The sequence below is a fragment of the Lepidochelys kempii genome, chromosome 1 (genome assembly GCF_965140285.1).
Source record: "Lepidochelys kempii isolate rLepKem1 chromosome 1, rLepKem1.hap1, whole genome shotgun sequence".
In the NCBI taxonomy this organism is placed as follows: domain Eukaryota; kingdom Metazoa; phylum Chordata; order Testudines; family Cheloniidae; genus Lepidochelys; species Lepidochelys kempii.
The window spans coordinates 328,734,962-328,752,451 of NC_136380.1; the positions used below are offsets into that span (position 1 = coordinate 328,734,962).

The following is a 17,490-nucleotide window of genomic DNA, read 5'->3' on the forward strand; positions in this document are numbered from 1 at the left end:
CAGGGGTGTTGTGAGGATTAATATATAAAAAGAATGTGAAGCACTTTGAGATCTACTGATGTAAAGCACTATATAAGACCTAGGTATAATTATCATCACTACTGCAAATTCTTTTGAAGTTCTCTAATTTATAATGTTAGATGAACCAGTTCTCAGAAGACAGCACTTAAATTCAGAAGAAACTGAAAACATGTTTATTATACAATGGTTTATGTTGTTCAAAAATATTTATTTTAAAAATGGGCTTGAGCCATAAAATTTTGATCTGGATTCCAAGCATCTCAGGGCTTGGGTTAGGTCCATTGTAGAGATAAGAGAAGGCTGTAAAATTCATACCAGGATTTAGATTTTGAAATACCCCTCCGCTGAAGAGCTAGATCAGGGGTGAGCAAACTACGGCCCAGGGGCCACATCCAGCCCTTCAGATGTTTTAATCCGGCCCTCAAGCTCCTGCTGGGGAGCAGAGTCCGGGGCTTGCCCCGCCCCATGCCGTGGCTCGGCACAGCTCCTGGAAGCAGCGGTATGTCATCATCGGGCTCAGTGGGTAGTGATCAATGGCTCCATGTCTAGTTGGCAGCCAGTATCAAGCGGAGTGCCCCAAGGGTTGGTCCTGGGGCCGGTTTTGTTCAATATCTTCATTAATGATCGGAGGATGGCGTGGGTTGCACCCTCAGCAAGTTTGCAGATGACACTAAATTGGGAGGAGTGGTAGATATGCTAGAGGGTAGGGATAGGATACAGAGGGACCTAGACAAATTAGAGGATCGGGCCAAAAGAAATCTGATGAGGTTCAACAAGGACAGTGCAGAGTCCTGCACTTAGGATGGAAGAATCCCATGCACGGCTACAGACTAGGGACCAAGTGGCTAGGCAGCAATTCTGTAGAAAAGGACCTAGGGGTTACAGTGGATGAGAAGCTGGATATGAGTCAACAGTGTGCCTTTGTTGCCAAGAAGGCTAACAGCATTTTGGGCTGTATAAGTAGGAGCATTGCCAGCAGATCGAGGGATGTGATCATTCCCCTCTATTCGGCATTGGTGAGGCCTCATCTGGAGTACTATGTCCAGTTTTGGGCCCCACACTACAAGAAGGATGTGGAAAAATTGGAGAGAGTCCAATGAAGGGCAACAAAAATGATTAGGGGGCTGGAGCACATGATTTATGAGGAGAGGCTGAGGGAACTGGGATTATTTAGTCTGCAAAAGAGAAGAATGAGGGGGGATTTGATAGCTGCTTTCAACTACCTGAGAGGGGGTTCCAAAGAGGATGGATCTAGACTGTTCTCATTAGTAGCAGATGACAGAACAAGGAGTAGTGGTCTCAAGTTGCAGTGGGGGAGGTTTAGGTTGGATATTAAGAGAAACTTTTTCACTAGGAGGTTGGTGAAGTACTGGAATGGGTTACCTAGGGAGGTGGTGGAATCTCCTTCCTTAGAAGTTTTTAAGGTCAGGCTTGACAAAGCCCTGGCTGGGATGATTTAGTTGGGGTTTGGTCCTGCTTTGAGCAGGGGGTTGGACTAGATGACCTCCTGAGGTCTCTTTCAACCCTGATATTCTATGATTCTATGTTCCACCTCTGGCTCCTATGTGTAGGGGCAGCCAGGGGCTCTGCACACTGCCCCTGCCCCAAGCGCCATCCCCGCAGCTCCAATTGGCCAGGAACCGCGGCCAGTGGGAGCAGCAGAGGCAGCACCTGCGGACGGGGCAGCGTGTGGAGCCCCCTGGCTGTCCCTACACGTAGGAGCCAGAGGAGGGACATGCTGCTGCTTTGGGGAGCTGCTTGAGGGAAGCACTGCCTGGAGCTTGCACCCGTGACCCCCTCCTGCACCCCAATCCCCTGCCATAGCCCTGATCCCCCGCCTGCCCTCTGAGCCCCTTGGTCCCAGCCCAGAGCACCCTCCTGCACCCCCAGCCCCACCCCAGAGCCCATACCCCCAGCTGCAACTCTCACCCCCACCCCCCGCACTCCAGCCCCCTGCCTTAGACCGAAGCCCCTTCCCACACCCTGAACTCCTAATTTCTGGCCCCACCCCAGAGTCCTCACCCCCTCCTGCACCCCACACCCCAATTTCATGAGCGATCATTGCCCGCCATACAATTTCCGTACCCAGATGTGGCCCTTGGGCCAAAAAGTTTGCCCACCCCTGTGCTAGATGAACCACTGTTTAGTTCTTTAAAGTGCCAAGTCAAGCATCTCAAGCCTTTACAGTTATAAGTAGTCTGTTACACTAATACTATATACATGTTCTTTACTTGTTTAGTAGTTTGAATTGATATGTTTTATAGTTCACTTAGTATGGAGGTACAAGCAATTCTGCAATATTGGAACATACCTCTAGCTCTTACCGTACTGTTCTTCTTTGAGTGCTTGCACATGTCCATTCCAGTATGGGGTTTTGCATGCCCCAAGCACAGACGCTGGAATTTTCTACTCTAGTGATATCTGTCAGGTCGGCTCCAGCACTGTCTGGTGCTGTGCATTCATAGCACTGGTATAAAGGGCTCTGCTGAACCCGTTCCCCTTCATTTCCTTCTTATCGCCCAGGACAGTGGCTGGAACTCCTTTAATTGCTTAGGCAATTCCTCCTAGTGGCTTTTTCTATTTCTTTAGTGTAAATAGTTACTGTAGTTTGATAGTTAGTAGTTAGTTCAAATAGTTGAATAGTTTTAATAGATTGTTTCGGACGCCTCCGCTCTTCGTTAGCAAGGTTGTTTGCCTTCCCAGAGCCAGGGCATGCCTCAGTCATTGGGCATCAAGCCTTGCACTTTCTGTGGCAAGTCAATGCCATTAAGTCACTTGCACTCGAGTTGTCTCAAGTGCTTGGGGAATCTCACAGGAAAGACTGCTGCCAGATTTGCAAGATCTTCAAACCCTGTACCAAGAAGGATCGGAGAGCAAGATTGAAGGTCCTTTTCATGGAGGCAGCCCTAAGTCCCACTTCAGAACTGTGTTTCTTGGACTCGGCACCAAGCACCTCAGCTTCTGTGCGGAGCCCTCCTCATAACGGTCATGATTCCTGGCACTGATCTTCATCTCCAGTGCCAAAGAAGAAACATAGAAAGCAGCAGCAGAAGAGTTAATCTCCAGTGCCAAAGACAAGTAGGCACGGGGACCATGATAGAGCCTGCATTGAGCCACTCTTCCTCCCTGGGACTGCAAGAGCAGCTGCCTTCAGCTTCGGTACCTCCTCAAGTTCCACTGATGCCAGCACAGAAGGCATCTTTTTCGGGCAGACAGCATACAGATCAGTTTGCAGTACTGTTGACTCTGGAGACATTTACAGTGGCCAGGGACCTACTTTCCCTACCAGTACCTGTGTCCCCGGAGATTCAAGACTCAGCACCGCTGGTACCGCTGAGTGGCAGAGAGCCATCTCCAGGACTTTGCCTGGCACCGCAACCGCCCTCAAGGTGAAAACCCACTTTGGTAGCATCTGCACAATCTTCTCCATGATGCCAAGAACCGGCACGGAGGGGAACGGCACTGCCTTGGTTTCCCCGTCACAGGTCGTCTTCTTCATCAGAGTCCAAAATGGGGTCTTATTCTTCCTGTCGTCATAGCTGCCTGCACTGTTCCACAGGCCATTCCTATACTACTGTGACCCCAAATACAGGGGAGCTGCTGAATGCTTGGTCACCAGGTGCATGGGGACCGGCTCCTATGCAGTTGCCATTTTGGAACCAATGGGGGTTTCTGCTGGCCCATGGCACCCTCTCAAGGTGACCATACTCTGTGGCCTTGGAAAGTAGCACCCCCAGTACCGTGTCAAGAGACCACTGACCCAGACTCTGGTACCGAACCCGGTACTGAGCCTCTGGAATAAGTCCTGCAGGTCTCTGCTGATACAGAGGAAGTGGCAGAAGCTCCTCAGCCAGTCATAGCCTGACTACAAGGACTACTGGGACTTGTTAAAGTGGGTGGCTTTGAACTTGGGTATACAGGCAGAGGTTGTCAAGGAGACAACTCATAGATTCCTAGATATTTTGTCAGCAGCGGTTCCCTCTAGGGTGGCTTTACCACTCAGTGAGACCATTATTGACCCAGCCAGGGCACTGTGGCAAACCCCTGCCTCCCTCTCTCCTACAGCGAAGCATACAGAGCAGGTGGGAAGTTGGGGTAGACAAAAATTGGATGGTGTATCCCACTTCTATTGTACTTACAACCCAATGATCTGAGGTAATGTGGGTCCAGGCATTGAGGAAGCGGGAATGTCAGTTGGAAAACAAGGGAGTAGCAGGATCAGGTGTTGAGGGGATTGTAAGGTCGACCTCATGCATCTTGTCAAAATGAGTGCTTTGAGCTCCCCGAGTGTCTGGGATCAGTCTGCATGGTTCTGTTGAAGAGGTTAGCAGATGAGGCTACACCTGAACCCCCGATCTTCCTCCTCTGTTGATCTTGCCTGGCTGGCTGGGCAAAGTAGCAGCCAATCTGTTGGGACCTCTAGTGTTTTCTGGATACTGCAGGGGTATACAAACCTGGAGATTTTAAAGTCGTCATAGAGTCTTTAAAAACATGGAGCCTAGCATCTGTTTTCTCTGAAAAGAGCAAGGACCCTTCAAAGGGGAGGACTTGGAAGATTGGTTGCACCTCATGAGGAAATCCCGAGGATTGCAACCACGAGCTACTGTGCATGGTTACCAGCTGTGGCCATTGGTCTGGCCATGGAATCAGCGGCATCCAGAGCTGCCTGTAGGGAGGCCCTTGCCACTGTTTTCCCTTTCTCAACTAAAGAAGAGAACTCATGTCTAGACTCCTGGAGGAGCAAGTCCTTACATTTTAGCATGGACTCCCACATACTAAAATCATAGCGGCCTAGCAAGGCTTGCTGGTTCGCTATGTGGAGCTGTAGTGTCGTCGCCCCCCCCCCCTCCCTCCACACCTGCCATGGAGTAGGCCTTTCTGCCGAAAAGGTCCAATTTCTTTGGATCTTTCGCCTTGGGCATGGATCCCACTTGACCTTGTTGATCTCTTTCATTGGTGGCCACCACAACCAGGGACCTTGGGGGCGGGTGCCAATCTTCCTGCTTGTATTCTACCCTAAATCACATACAAACAGAGAGGAACAGTGCCTACACTCTTTGGATGTTACATAGGCTCTAGCTTTCTATGTACAAAAGGCCAAACCATTCTGCAGATCAACTCAGCTGTTCATAGCGATAGCAGAGAGAATGAAGGGCTGTCATAAATATAAAGGGAAGGGTAAACCCCTTTGAAATCCCTCCTGGCCAGGGGAAAGCTCCTCTCACCTGTAAAGGGTTAAGAAGATAAAGGTAACCTCGCTGGCACCTGACCAAAATGAGCAATGAGGAGAGAAGATACTTTCAAAAGCTGGGAGGAGGGAGAGAAACAAAGGGTCTGTGTGTCCGTCTATATTCTGTCTTGGCCGGGGATAGACCAGGAATGGAGTCTTAGAACTTTTAGTAAGTAATCTAGCTAGGTACGTGTTAGATTATGATTTCTTTAAATGGCTGAGAAAAGAACTGTGCTGAATAGAATAACTATTTCTGTCTGTGTATCTTTTTTGTAACTTCAGGTTTTGCCTAGAGGGGTTCTTTATGTTTTGAATCTAATTACCCTGTAAGGTATCTACCATCCTGATTTTACAGGGGGGATTTCTTTATTTCTATTTACTTCTATTTTTATTAAAAGTATTCTTGTAAGAAAACTGAATGCTTTTTCATTGTTCTCAGATCCAAGGGTTTGGGTCTGTGGTCACCTATGCAAATTGGTGAGGCTTTTTATCCAACATTTCCCAGGAAAGAGGGGGTGCAAGTGTTGGGAGGATTGTTCATTGTTCTTAAGATCCAAGGGTCTGGGTCTGTAGTCACCTAGGCAAATTGGTGAGGCTTTTTACCGAATCTTGTCCAGGAAGTGGGGTGCAAGGTTTTGGGAAGTATTTTGGGGGGAAAGACGCGTCCAAACAGCTCTTCCCCAGTAACCAGTATTAGTTTGGTGGTGGTAGCGGCCAATCCAAGGATAACGGGTGTAATATTTTGTACCTTGGGGAAGTTTTGACCTAAGCTGGTAAAGATAAGTTTAGGAGGTTTTTCATGCAGGTCCCCACATCTGTACCCTAGAGTTCAGAGTGGGGGAGGAACCTTGACGAGGGCCTTTCCATCTTCACCCGGAGAATTTCATCCTGGATTACTTCATACATTCAGGCGTGTTATGAACTTGCAGGTGTTCTTCCCCCAACTAACCTGGCTGCTCATTCCACAAGATTGCAGGCCTCCTTGGCTGCTTTCCTAGTGCAAGTCCCTATTCAGGACATCTGCAGAGCAGTGACCTGGTCCTCAGTGCACACATTCTCAGTGAACTATGCCAGGAATGGCCAAACAGCAGCTTGCAGCTTGTAACTCTTTTACAGTGAAAGTGTGGCTCATGTAGCTCCCCAGGTCTCCCCATTCTCCACCTACCAGATTGTGACGGGGGAGGAGGGGAACTCAGGGCTTCTGCCCTGCAGCAAGATGGTGGGGCAAGGGGCTTCTGTCCAGCAGGGATGGGGGTCTAGGGCAGGGGAGGGCAAACTACGGCCCGCAGGCTGGATCCAGCCAGTCAGGTTTTTCAGTCCGGCCCACGGGATTGCACCACGTCCCTGCGGCCCCTGGGGGAGGGAGGGGCAGAGGGCTCCATGCACTGCCTTCACCTGCAGGCACTGCCCCCCGCAGCACCCATTGGCTGGGAATGGGGAACCATGGCTAATGGGAGCTTCGGGGGTGGTATCCTCAGGCAAGGGCAGCGCACGGGAGTGGTACCCTCAGGCAAGTGGCAACCCACCCACCCTTAGGAGCCACTGCCGGACATGCTGGCCACTTCCGGGAGCGGCATGGGGCCAGGGCAGGCAGGGAGCCTGCCTTAGCTCTGCTGCGTGCTGTTGCCACCCTGGAGCCACTTGAGGTAAGTGGTGCTAGGCTGGAGCTCGCACCCCAACCCCCTGCTGCACCCCGCACCCCAATCCCCTGCCCTTAGCCCCCTGCCACACCACACACCCTTCCTGCACCTCAACCCCTTGCCCTGAGTCCCTTCCTGCACACTGCACCCCCTCCCACACCCCGTACTCCCTCCCGCACCCCAACCTCCTGCCGCAGCCCTACGTTCATGGCCCTGCATACAGTTTCCCCACCAGATGTGGCCCTTGGGCCAAAAAGTTTGCCATCTCCTGGTCTAGGGGATTCAGCCCCACAGAGGTGCCTGCTGGGTCTCCAGGGCTTCAGCCCCAGGGGAGGCGCCAGCTGAAGCCCCTACCCCCACCACCCTACCTCAGGGCAGAAGCCCCAAGCCCTGGAAGGTGCGCCCAGCTCTCGAACTTCTGAAGATTGTCATATGCGGCTTGGAGGGTCAGTACGTTTTGCTATCCCTGCACTATGCCATCACCCAGCAAGCTAGAGATTATGCCAATTTCAGCCACGCAGTCTTATAGCCAGCTGTATGAACTCCAAGCCCACCTCCTGTACAACTGCTTGTGAGTCACCTACATTGGAATGGACATGTGCAACCACTTGAAGAACAAAAAACAGTTACTAACCATTCTTTAACTGTTGTTCTTTGAGATGTGTTGCACATGTCCATGCCAAAACCCACCCTCTATCCCCTCTTCTTTGAGTCAGTCAGTAAGAAGAAACTGAAGGGGAGTGGGGTTGGCAGGGCCCTATGAGTGCAGCACCAGAGGGTGTCAGAGCTGACCTGATGGATACCACTAGGGCAGTGGTTCCCAAACTTGTTCCGCCGCTTGTGCAGGGAAAGCCCCTGGCGGGCCGGGCTGGTTTGTTTACCTGCCGCGTCTGCAGGTTTGGCCGATCGCGGCTCCCACTGGCCGCGGTTCGCTGCTCCAGGCCAAAGGGAGCTGCTGGAAGCGGCGTGGGTGGAGGGACGTCCTGGCTGCCGCTTCCAGCAGCTCCCATTGGCCTGGAGCAGCGAACTGTGGCCAGTGGGAGCCACAGTCGGCCGAACCTGCAGACGCGGCAGGTAAACAAACCGGCCCGGCCCGCCAGGGGCTTTCCCTGCACAAGCAACGGAACAAGTTTGGGAATCACTGCACTAGGGAAAAAATTCCAGCAAGTGTGCTTGGGGTGCGCATACACCTACGTTGGAATGGACGTGTGCGACACATCTTGAAGAACAACAGTTACAGAAAGGTTAGTAACTGTTTTTTCTTTGTTGAGTTTCCTGTAAATGCTTTATAAAATCTGATTTCTTTTTTTTTTAATTAGATCTCTGTTGATGGCTTCAGATATATTGCTAACAGCTGCAGTGGGATTAAGCACTTGGTAATCAATGATATGCCAACTCTTACAGACAAATGTATTCAAGTAAGAAATTGAAAACAACCTTGCATTTAGGGGAAATTTCTGCCATTGAATACATGTGTACCTTTCACATTGACTTCAAAGGGAGCTACGCACATGCAGTCTAATAGGAGAATTTTACCCTTTAAACACTTTTTACAAGAATATATATTTTTAAAAATCACCAAACAAATTAGATCAATTTTATTCCAGACCAGATTTACAAGTCCTTTTAACACTTGATTACTCTCAGAAACTTTCAACAGTTGTTCCATCTTTTCCCACCTGTGCATTGGCACAATCAAAGCATAATCTCCTATCTTATAAATAAGACCTGTTTGGCTTTATTTTGTATTAAATCAAAGTTTAGCTGGCCATTAGTATAGAATATCAAGCCAATATTGTGCTGCTGATTTTTTGCAGAGAACTTCCTGTTGACTTCAATGAAGAGTTCTGCATTAAAACTGAAGGTACAATAGGGCCACAGATATGGTAAAAAAAAATTCAAGCTTCTGCAAATCTAATTGTTATACTAGATGTATACTCTTGTGTTTCTGCCCCCCGCCCTCCCAGCATCCCTCGGGTCACTGATATTTTCCCCCTTATGTTTTAAATTATAATAAAAAAATACAAGATTTTAAGTTGAATATCTGTACCATTGGTTTCAGAGTAACAGCTGTGTTAGTCTGTATTCGCAAAAAGAAAAGGAGTACTTGTGGCACCTTAGAGACTAACCAATTTATTTGAGTATAAGCTTTCGTGAGCTACAGAAAACACAATGGTTGTTATTAGATCAGTGAACAAAATATTAGTTAGTTTTTGGCTATGTGACATACCACAAATGTGGATGTTCTGTTTAATCATCCTTTTTTTGTTTTCTTTTCAAAGGCTTTAGTTGAAAAATGCCAACAGATTATGTCTGTTGTTTTTCTGGACTCTCCACATCTTTCTGATGTAGCTTTTAAAGCCCTTGCTGAATGTAAACTTGTCAAGGTCAGAATTGAAGGTCAGTGACTTTACAGTATTTCAGTAGAATTATTAATTTATGCTTTTAGAGTCTGATCTGGCTCATTTGAAATCAGTAGGAGCATTTCAATTAATTTCAGTGGGGATTTGGATCAAGTCCTTAATGCATGGCTAATATGTGATTTATACCTTCATGTAATTCAACAGGGAATAATCGGATTACTGATTTAAGTTTCCAGTTGATGAGCAAATCCTGCCCACAAATTAAGCACATTTATATGGCTGATTGCCAGAAGATTACAGATGTCAGTCTTAAGACAATTTCTCCGTTGAAGTATATTCTTGTATTGAATTTAGCAGACTGTGTAAGGTAATAAATTACATCCAGTTTTCTGTGATCTATTTATTTTAGTTAAATCATTTATATTCCTCTTAAGGTGAATTGCTTTCAGATTTAAATGCTCTGACTGTGCTAATAAATATAGTATTAATTTATTTTTTAAAGTATTGCATATTTGGTACATTTTTGTTCCAAATATACCAAATATGTACCAAATAAAAATAGGGTTTTTTTCTGTAGCATGTTTTGAAAAATACATTGGATATAAATATTGATTAGTACCCATATCTAGCAGAGCACTTAAGCACGCATGTAACTCTAAGCACATGAGTAGTCCCAGGCATGTACTTAAGTACTCTGCTGGATTCAGGCCATAGTGAGGATAGTACGAAACAGAATAGAATGTACAGTGGGACAGGGAAATTAGAGATTAAGCTTGTTTTATTAGCTTCTTGAAGATGGAGATAATGTATTCGGACTAGGAAGTACTAGGACATTAACAAAATTACCTTCTTTTTCACAGTTATCAGCATAAAAGCAGCAAGTTGCGTTACTGCAGAAAAATAGATTTGATGTAAAATCTGTTTTCAAATTTAAATTTGTATTACGTTATTAGAAAAAAAGCCAAATAACAAATAGATTATGGACCAGATCCTGGCCCATGCTCCAGAACAGCACAAAAGAACCCTAAAACTGTCCCCATTCTAGGTTTTGTGGTGTAGTGGATGTGTCAGGAGGGATGAGTGCAAAAAATTATTTAAATCTTGGCAGTGGCCCATTAAATAGTGCCATGCAATTGGATTGCTACTTATCTTGAGATTTCTAGGGTCATCCTAATTTTAAGGGGCTACATTCACAAGCAAAAGGATGGCAACGCTCTCATGGTATTGTCCATCATCCCGTCCAGAATACAGTAAAGTTTCTCCCAAGGCTGTTGTTAATCTTCCTGATCCTGTCCATCTGCTCTCGCTGACACCCAGGATGTGTAAGCTGGAGCATCTCATCTCTGCTGTGACCTGAGCTAGCTTCCCTGTTTCGTACATTGTCCATATGTTCCAAAAAATGAGTTTGGTTTTTGTCTTAGTGTTGAGCACGTCAGCCTTCATGCCACTGGCTTCCTTTTGGCTTTCACCACTGGCAATCATATAGGTCATTGACTCCTGAAGGCCATCACACACAGGAATGGTCGATTTCTCCGCTGCTGTTTTCGTAACATATTTTGTTTTTTACGGGATAGGGTTGTTAGCCCTGTGCCTAATCCCCAACCTGGAGGACCAGAGTGTCTGTTTTGTCTGGCCCCTCCCCCACAGACCAGTCCAGCATGGTTGAACCTGCCAGGAGCAAAAAGCCCCCGCCAACACAGACTCTGGGGATTGTTAGAGCATGCAAGCTGTCCTGCCACGACAAGGCACGGACACCAGAGGACAAGATCAACCACAATAAGACAGATATCATTACCTTTAATATTGCCTCATCACCAGTACAGATAGAGGATCATGTTTTCACCAATGTAGAAATGTTCACATACTTGGGCAGCACCATCAGCCAGGATGGTGGAATAAGCCAGGACATCCGGAACAGAATTAGTAAAACCAGGAACACCTTTAGGAGGTTAAATACAGTCTGGAAATCATCAAAATACAACACCAAAACCAAACTCAAGATCTATCAGAGTTGCGTACTTTCAACACTACTTTATAGTGCAGAATGCTGGGGAATGAGAAAGTATGACATGTCCAAACTGTCTTCATTTCAGAAAAATCCTCTGTATCTTTTGGCCCAGAACAATCTCAAACCAAGATCTATCGACACAGGGCAGCCAAGAGGATCTGAGCACCATCATTGCCAGGAGGCGTTGGAGATGGATTGGCCTTGTGTTTCAGATGGAAACTGATTCCATCACCAGAATATCAATAAGATGGACATCTGAAGGCAAGCGAAAACAAAGCCACCTGAAAACAACATGGCAAAGAACTGTGGAAGCTGAGCTGAAAAACCTGGGGCACTGCTGGGGAACCATTGAAAGACTTGCCAGAAACAGACAGGAGTGGAAGAGCTTCATCACGGCCCTAAACAATGGGAACATGATGATGATGGTGATGATGATTCACAAGCAATTAAATCACTTTTGGGCTTGTTGATGCTGCATCACAATGTGATAACAATGCATGTAAATATAATTTATGTTGTGTTGAGATGTGCTACTGTAGTGGCATGACATTATGACAGTGGAGACAGCTGCCTGAATTTTCTGCTTTAACATTTACGCCATGTCTACACTAGAAGGATTTACCAGTAACATTTTTACCTACATAGGGCTGTTGACATTGTAACGTTGCTGCGCTGTGTGCACACTTTGCTGGTGCTTCCTGTCTACACTGTGAGAAGTTGTATTGGCAAGACACACATTGCTGTGGGTAGGTTTCCCAGTGTGCACTGCATGATCTGGCACATTGCCTTGTGGGACATTTAGAAAGTGCATTGTGGGATGTCAGCATTCCTGTCAAGAAAGCGTATGGGAACTTAGATTCAAGTTCCCACAATTTGCTCTACTCCAGTCTCCATCCCATGATCTTATATTTTTGTGCTGTATTTTTTAAAATTCCCACAATTATTTGCACCAGTTTTCGATCTCTCTGCCATCTCACTGGCAGAAGCATAAATGGTGAACAGAATGCTGGAGTTCTTGTGTCTGTTGTAGGAATAGGGCAGCTGGGCCTGATTCTTCTGTATTTGCAGAACCCCAGAGCTACTACAGTGGCCAGGCATGCAGCAGTGAAAATGAGAAATTTGAGCAGGAGTGGATGCTGCAGACAGGGAACAAAAATCGCCAGGTACTGCAGACATTCACCAGTTGCACATGGTGGAGTAGTGCTTCTGGGCCCGTGAAATGAGCACTGAATTGTGGGATCACATCATGATGCAAATCTGGGGTACCAGTGTAAGTGTGTAATGCAGAAGGCCACATTTTTGGAATTGTGTGCAGATCTTATCCCAGTCCTCCTGCACAGAGACACCAAAATGAGAGCTGCTTTGACAGTGGGGAAACAGGTGGCAATCATGCTGTGGAAGCTAGCAATACTGGATTGCTATCCATTTATAGACAATCAATTCCATGTTGGGAAGTCCGCAGTAGGGGCTGTTGTCATCCAGGTGTGGAATACCATTAAAAATGTCCTGCTACGCAGGATTGTGACTCTGCACAATGTGCAGGAAATAATAGATGGATTGAGTGCTGTGGGCTTCCCAGGCTGCACTATGAGAGACATATCCTGATTCTGTCTTGCTTCTGAATATATAAACAGAAAGGAATACTTTTCCAGGTTATGCAAACACTGGTGGATCCCTGGGGATGCTTCACTGACATTAACATTGGGCTGTCTGGCAAGGTGCATGATACTTGCATTTTCAGGAACCACAACTTTGATGACAAGCTGCATTCACAGAGATTTTTCCTGGACCAGCACCTTCACAGTGGCGAGACTGCAATCCCAACTGTGATTCTTGGGGGTCCCAATCTACCCTTTGCTTCCCTGGCTTATGAAGCCACATGTTGGGCTCATGGACAACAGTAAGAAAAGATATAACTATCCTCTGAGCTGGGTGCAAGATGATTGTTGAATGTGCATCTGGTAGATGGAAAGGATGGTGGAATTGTCTCATAACTACACTGGATCTCAGTGAGCCAAATATTCCTATTATTGCTGCAATGTGTGACACATCATATTTGTGAGGCAAATGGAGAAACATTACAAACAAGATGGAGGAGGGGAACTGGAAAATCTGTCTGATTTTGAACATCCAAACCCAGGGGCAATTACAAGAGCACACCAAAGTGCTGGAAAGTTGAAGGAGGCTTTAAGAGCACATTTTAGATGGTGTTCTGTAGTAAGCCAGTATTTTGCTTTGTGTTTATTTGTATCACTTTGTAATTCAATTGTAGTTTGCTTGTATCTGAATAATTAGAAATGAATTGTTAATATACTGTTTGAATCTGGAGAGAGGATATTGGTTTGCGGGTCACATGGATGTCTTATAAGACAAAATAAATCGTGATTTTCACAAACCAAACTTTACTGAACAGTTATAAACAATAACACTTCAACAAAACCCCATTTAAAACCATTTAAAAAAAAGGTGCTGAGTTTTCCTGTATGAATCACCTATCAGAGTAGGTTCACTCACTGGGGTTGAGTGGAAGGGATAGTGTGACACACTATGCTGGGAGACTGGGGGGGGGGGTCCTATGGGCCAGGTCCTGGAACCCTACAATTGTCCAAGCATTGCAATGGCTGCTGGAGTGAAAGTTTTTGGGAGCTTTTTATCTGAATATGCTGTTCCAGGAGCTGCATGATGTCTTGGTGGACTTCACTATGCACCTCCTAGTCCTTCTGCCTCTCCTCCAGCAAGTGATTTCTCTAAACTCCCTTGTTTTGTGGATCTTGAACCTGGAGGTCCTGAAGAGATCTGAGAACATGTCCTCCAGTGACTGTTTCTTTTTCCTTTTGATCAAAGTTAGTCTTTTCAACAGGTGTGTGTGTGGGTGCCTCTCAAGGATACCTTAGGTAAGGTCACTGATAAACAACAAGACAGACAGACATTGTTAGAATTAAAGGCTTGGCCTCCAGAAAAAGATAAATGAGAAAATTCCCTCAAAAGTTCCCCTAAAAATTCATAAAAATATGAATAGGGTCAGACTTTCCAGGCTGCTTGTATTAGAACAATTCAGCAGCTCCCAGTATGATTAATATAATGTGGGCACTTTTCAGAGCCTATAGCAGTGAGAGGGTGATGGTCTTGGTAATAAATATAGAGATAGTGCAGTAAATATTGCAACATTTATTACAGGCAATGGTGATTCTCGCTGAAAATATCACTCATGAAGTAGTCAAAGGCCAAGAGAAGGCAACTGCTCAAGGCAACACAAAGCCATTGGGTCCTTATGCTGCTAGCCTCTTCGCAGTGATGGTGCTGCCAGAATTCATTGAAGAGTGGCATGGGAAAGTTTCCTATACCAGGGAACAACAAAAGCAACCCTTCCAAGAAATCTCAAGGCAAAACTTAAAAAATAACTCCTTTAAAACTTTATCAAGGTTGTGCCAGATGATAACAGGGAGATCTGTGACAAGATCAACACAACACTCCAAAAGAGGAGGAGAGTGGTTACTGCTCCTTAGCCGTGCAGGTCAATTAAAGGCCAAGATCCACAGAGCCAAAAAACTCTTTCTACCTCCGGATCCAATTACAGCATGCAAATAATTTGTTTTGGGCTTAGACTCTTGGATTGGAAAACCAAAGCTCTGCATGTTTTGATGTTTAAAATACGTGTTTACTGTATACTGTTAGCCATAGAAAATCAGGTAGTCTGAATGAGCAGTTCCTGGATTGCTTGCAAGAATTATTTGAAATTTTCTATGTGTTTTTATTTGAATGCTCAGATTTCAGGATCAGTGTTTTTCTTTTTCTGCTTGCAATGCTTTTATTGACATTGCTCTCTTTTTGCATATGACTGCCAGTGCATGTTGTTAAAATAAACCAACATTTTTGAAATGCAATTCCTTTGGTTCCTCCCCATGCACTTTTGGATGCTATTTTGAGTGTGCGTAGGAAGGATTTTTGCGAGATGTGAGCAATTTATTTTTTAAGCCATGAAACAAGTAGTAGCAGTGAATTTTTCCTCCAGGCTCATCTGGGTTAGATTTGGTTTACACTCCTGGCTCTCCACATTGTCTGCATTCTTCACATGCACCCTCCTCAACAAGCTCTCCATCGCTGGTCACTGTTGGGGTTCTTTCCTTCAGGTCTTGTGAGGTGTCCATGGTAATTTCTGGGGTGATGGAGGTGGTGTCCCCATCAAGTATGGCATCCGGCTCTGCATAGAAGTGATAGATGTAGGGGCTAGCCCTAGATTTTTTAGTGGTCTCCCTTTACTCTCGGTGCAACAGATGCATTTCCGTCCCCTCCACCATGGGTGGCACATGAACCATTGACTGGGGGAGGCTAGCTCCCAGCCCCGCCCCTTCCACCTGAGGCCACACCCCTTCCGTATTCCCCCTCTGCCAGAGACCCCCCCATCCGCAACCACCGATCCCTGCCCCAGGCTAGCTCCCCAAGCCCTAGAGCGCTGGCAGCGCAGCCTTAGCCCCCCACAATTCTGGAGCACCAGAAGGGCAGGCGGTGCATGGCCACACACCCTGCCCCCAGCCCTGAAATGCTGGGAGGGCAGGCGGTGCACAGCCACAGCCTCTCCCACAGTCCCAGAGCACCGGGATGGCAGGCAGCACATGGCTGCAGCCCAAGCTGGGGCCACTGCCCAGGGGGACTGGAGCTTCTGCACTGTTCCTTCTCTTCAAAAGCTGAGGAAATCCAGGACTTCTTTCCTGAACCAGGCAGCAGCTTGAAGTTTAGCTGGAGTTTTGTGGAGAACCATAACTATGTGGTCACAAAGGTGTGCTTGCCAATGGGGGCGAACCGGAAGGGAGGCACTTCAAAAATATGCTTGGGTCTTCCAAAGGGAGGAGGGGAAGAGGGTCAGCTTTCCAGTCTGTTTGATGCCTGGGCAGCAAAGTTTAGAGCGGTCATTGTTGCTGGAATAGTGGCACTGTGGGACTGTTGCTGGAGGACTATTTTGCTGGTATAGGTAATGCAGTATCCACTCATACATTCTACCATTGCACCTGTGCCATTAGAGGGCTTCTTTTTCATAAGCCAAACTGTCAAATTCTTCCCCTGGCTACTTATTCAAATTCGGCTAAAATAAATGATGTTGGGCAACTACCAGTTTCAGTCACTGTTCATCTGTAATGCCAGTCATCAGATGCAAATTATATATTGAATCATGTGGATTATGAAAGTGTGTGTGTGTGTGAATATGTTTTTGTATTTATATTTTAGAATCAGTGATGCAGGTTTACGTCCATTTTTAGAAGGATCTTCAGGGACAAAGCTAAGAGAACTGAACTTCACTAACTGTATCCATGTCACTGATGCCTCTCTCATGAAAATAGCCCAAAGGTACTGTATTATTGTGACACCAGTATTAATCTGGTGGTAATTAGCAATTATTCTCTTAAAATATTATTTTTTAGAAAATTTAATTTGGCAAGTTATAGGGCTCAACACAAGGGTAACTGGGTGAAATTCTGTAGCTTGTGTTTTTACAGGGGTCAGACTAATCTATTGGTACCTTCTGGCCTTCAAAATCTATGAAAATGATCGCTATGACTGAGAGTTCATCTCTACTCATTCAAAAAACTGGAAAGTGAAGTTCAGCAAAGTATAACTGGTTAAAAGCTTGTTGCCAGGTGGCAGAGCTGTCTTTAATTTTTCTTAACTCAATAAATATGCATAACCATGGTTGCACAAACTAATGAGAGCTGCATGGCAAACCCCCTCCACATCAAGTTATAAATCTAACCTTCAATAGGAACACCGGGAAGGGGACTGGAGGAGTGCCTGCTGTATATCTACCAAAAAGTCATCTTGCAGTTGCAGGACAAGATGGCATAATGCAGGCCACTGTTAGTTACTCCTCTGAGCAGGAGCAACTTTCATGATTTGACAGTGTTTGCTGCTAACAGTAGCATGCATGTTAGCAGACTGGGGGATGCCTGTGTCTTTTAGCTGGCAGACAAGACTCCTTTGAGGCCATGGAGTGTGGGCTAGGGCACTAGCTGGGTGTACCCCTACTGCTCTTTTGAGCACTAGAAGGGTTCCTATCTGCTGACTGTATATGAGGAAGAAGCTCTTAATACTTTTCTCTCTTGTAATGCACCTACCAAGCAAAGAGGGGGTCTAGCACAACATAGTTTATTCAAAAAGAGAATTATTGGATTATTCTTATTTAATGTGTTTAAAATGTACAGAATTATTTTTCAAAAAAAAACAACATGCATGAAA

General features: G+C 46.1%; 1 protein-coding gene across 12 annotated transcripts in view; it reads left to right on the plus strand.

The window, feature by feature from the left end:
• FBXL13 (F-box and leucine rich repeat protein 13) overlaps positions 1–17,490 on the plus strand; it is a 178,838-nt gene that overhangs the window by 112,111 nt on the left and 49,237 nt on the right. For 8 of the 12 annotated variants that reach the window (XR_012156835.1, XM_073328536.1, XM_073328544.1 and 5 more), the window contains 4 exons: positions 8,211–8,309; positions 9,174–9,291; positions 9,459–9,621; positions 16,486–16,605. Coding sequence is in view for 11 of the 12 variants with exons in the window: in XM_073328536.1 (XP_073184637.1) it covers positions 8,211–8,309; positions 9,174–9,291; positions 9,459–9,621; positions 16,486–16,605 (500 nt within the window). In the remaining variant the exon portion in view is untranslated. Of the gene's footprint in view, positions 1–8,210; positions 8,310–9,173; positions 9,292–9,458; positions 9,622–11,347; positions 14,428–16,485; positions 16,606–17,490 lie in introns of those variants that run through there. The other 4 variants (XM_073328547.1, XM_073328539.1, XM_073328545.2 and 1 more) reach the window with 4 other exon arrangements.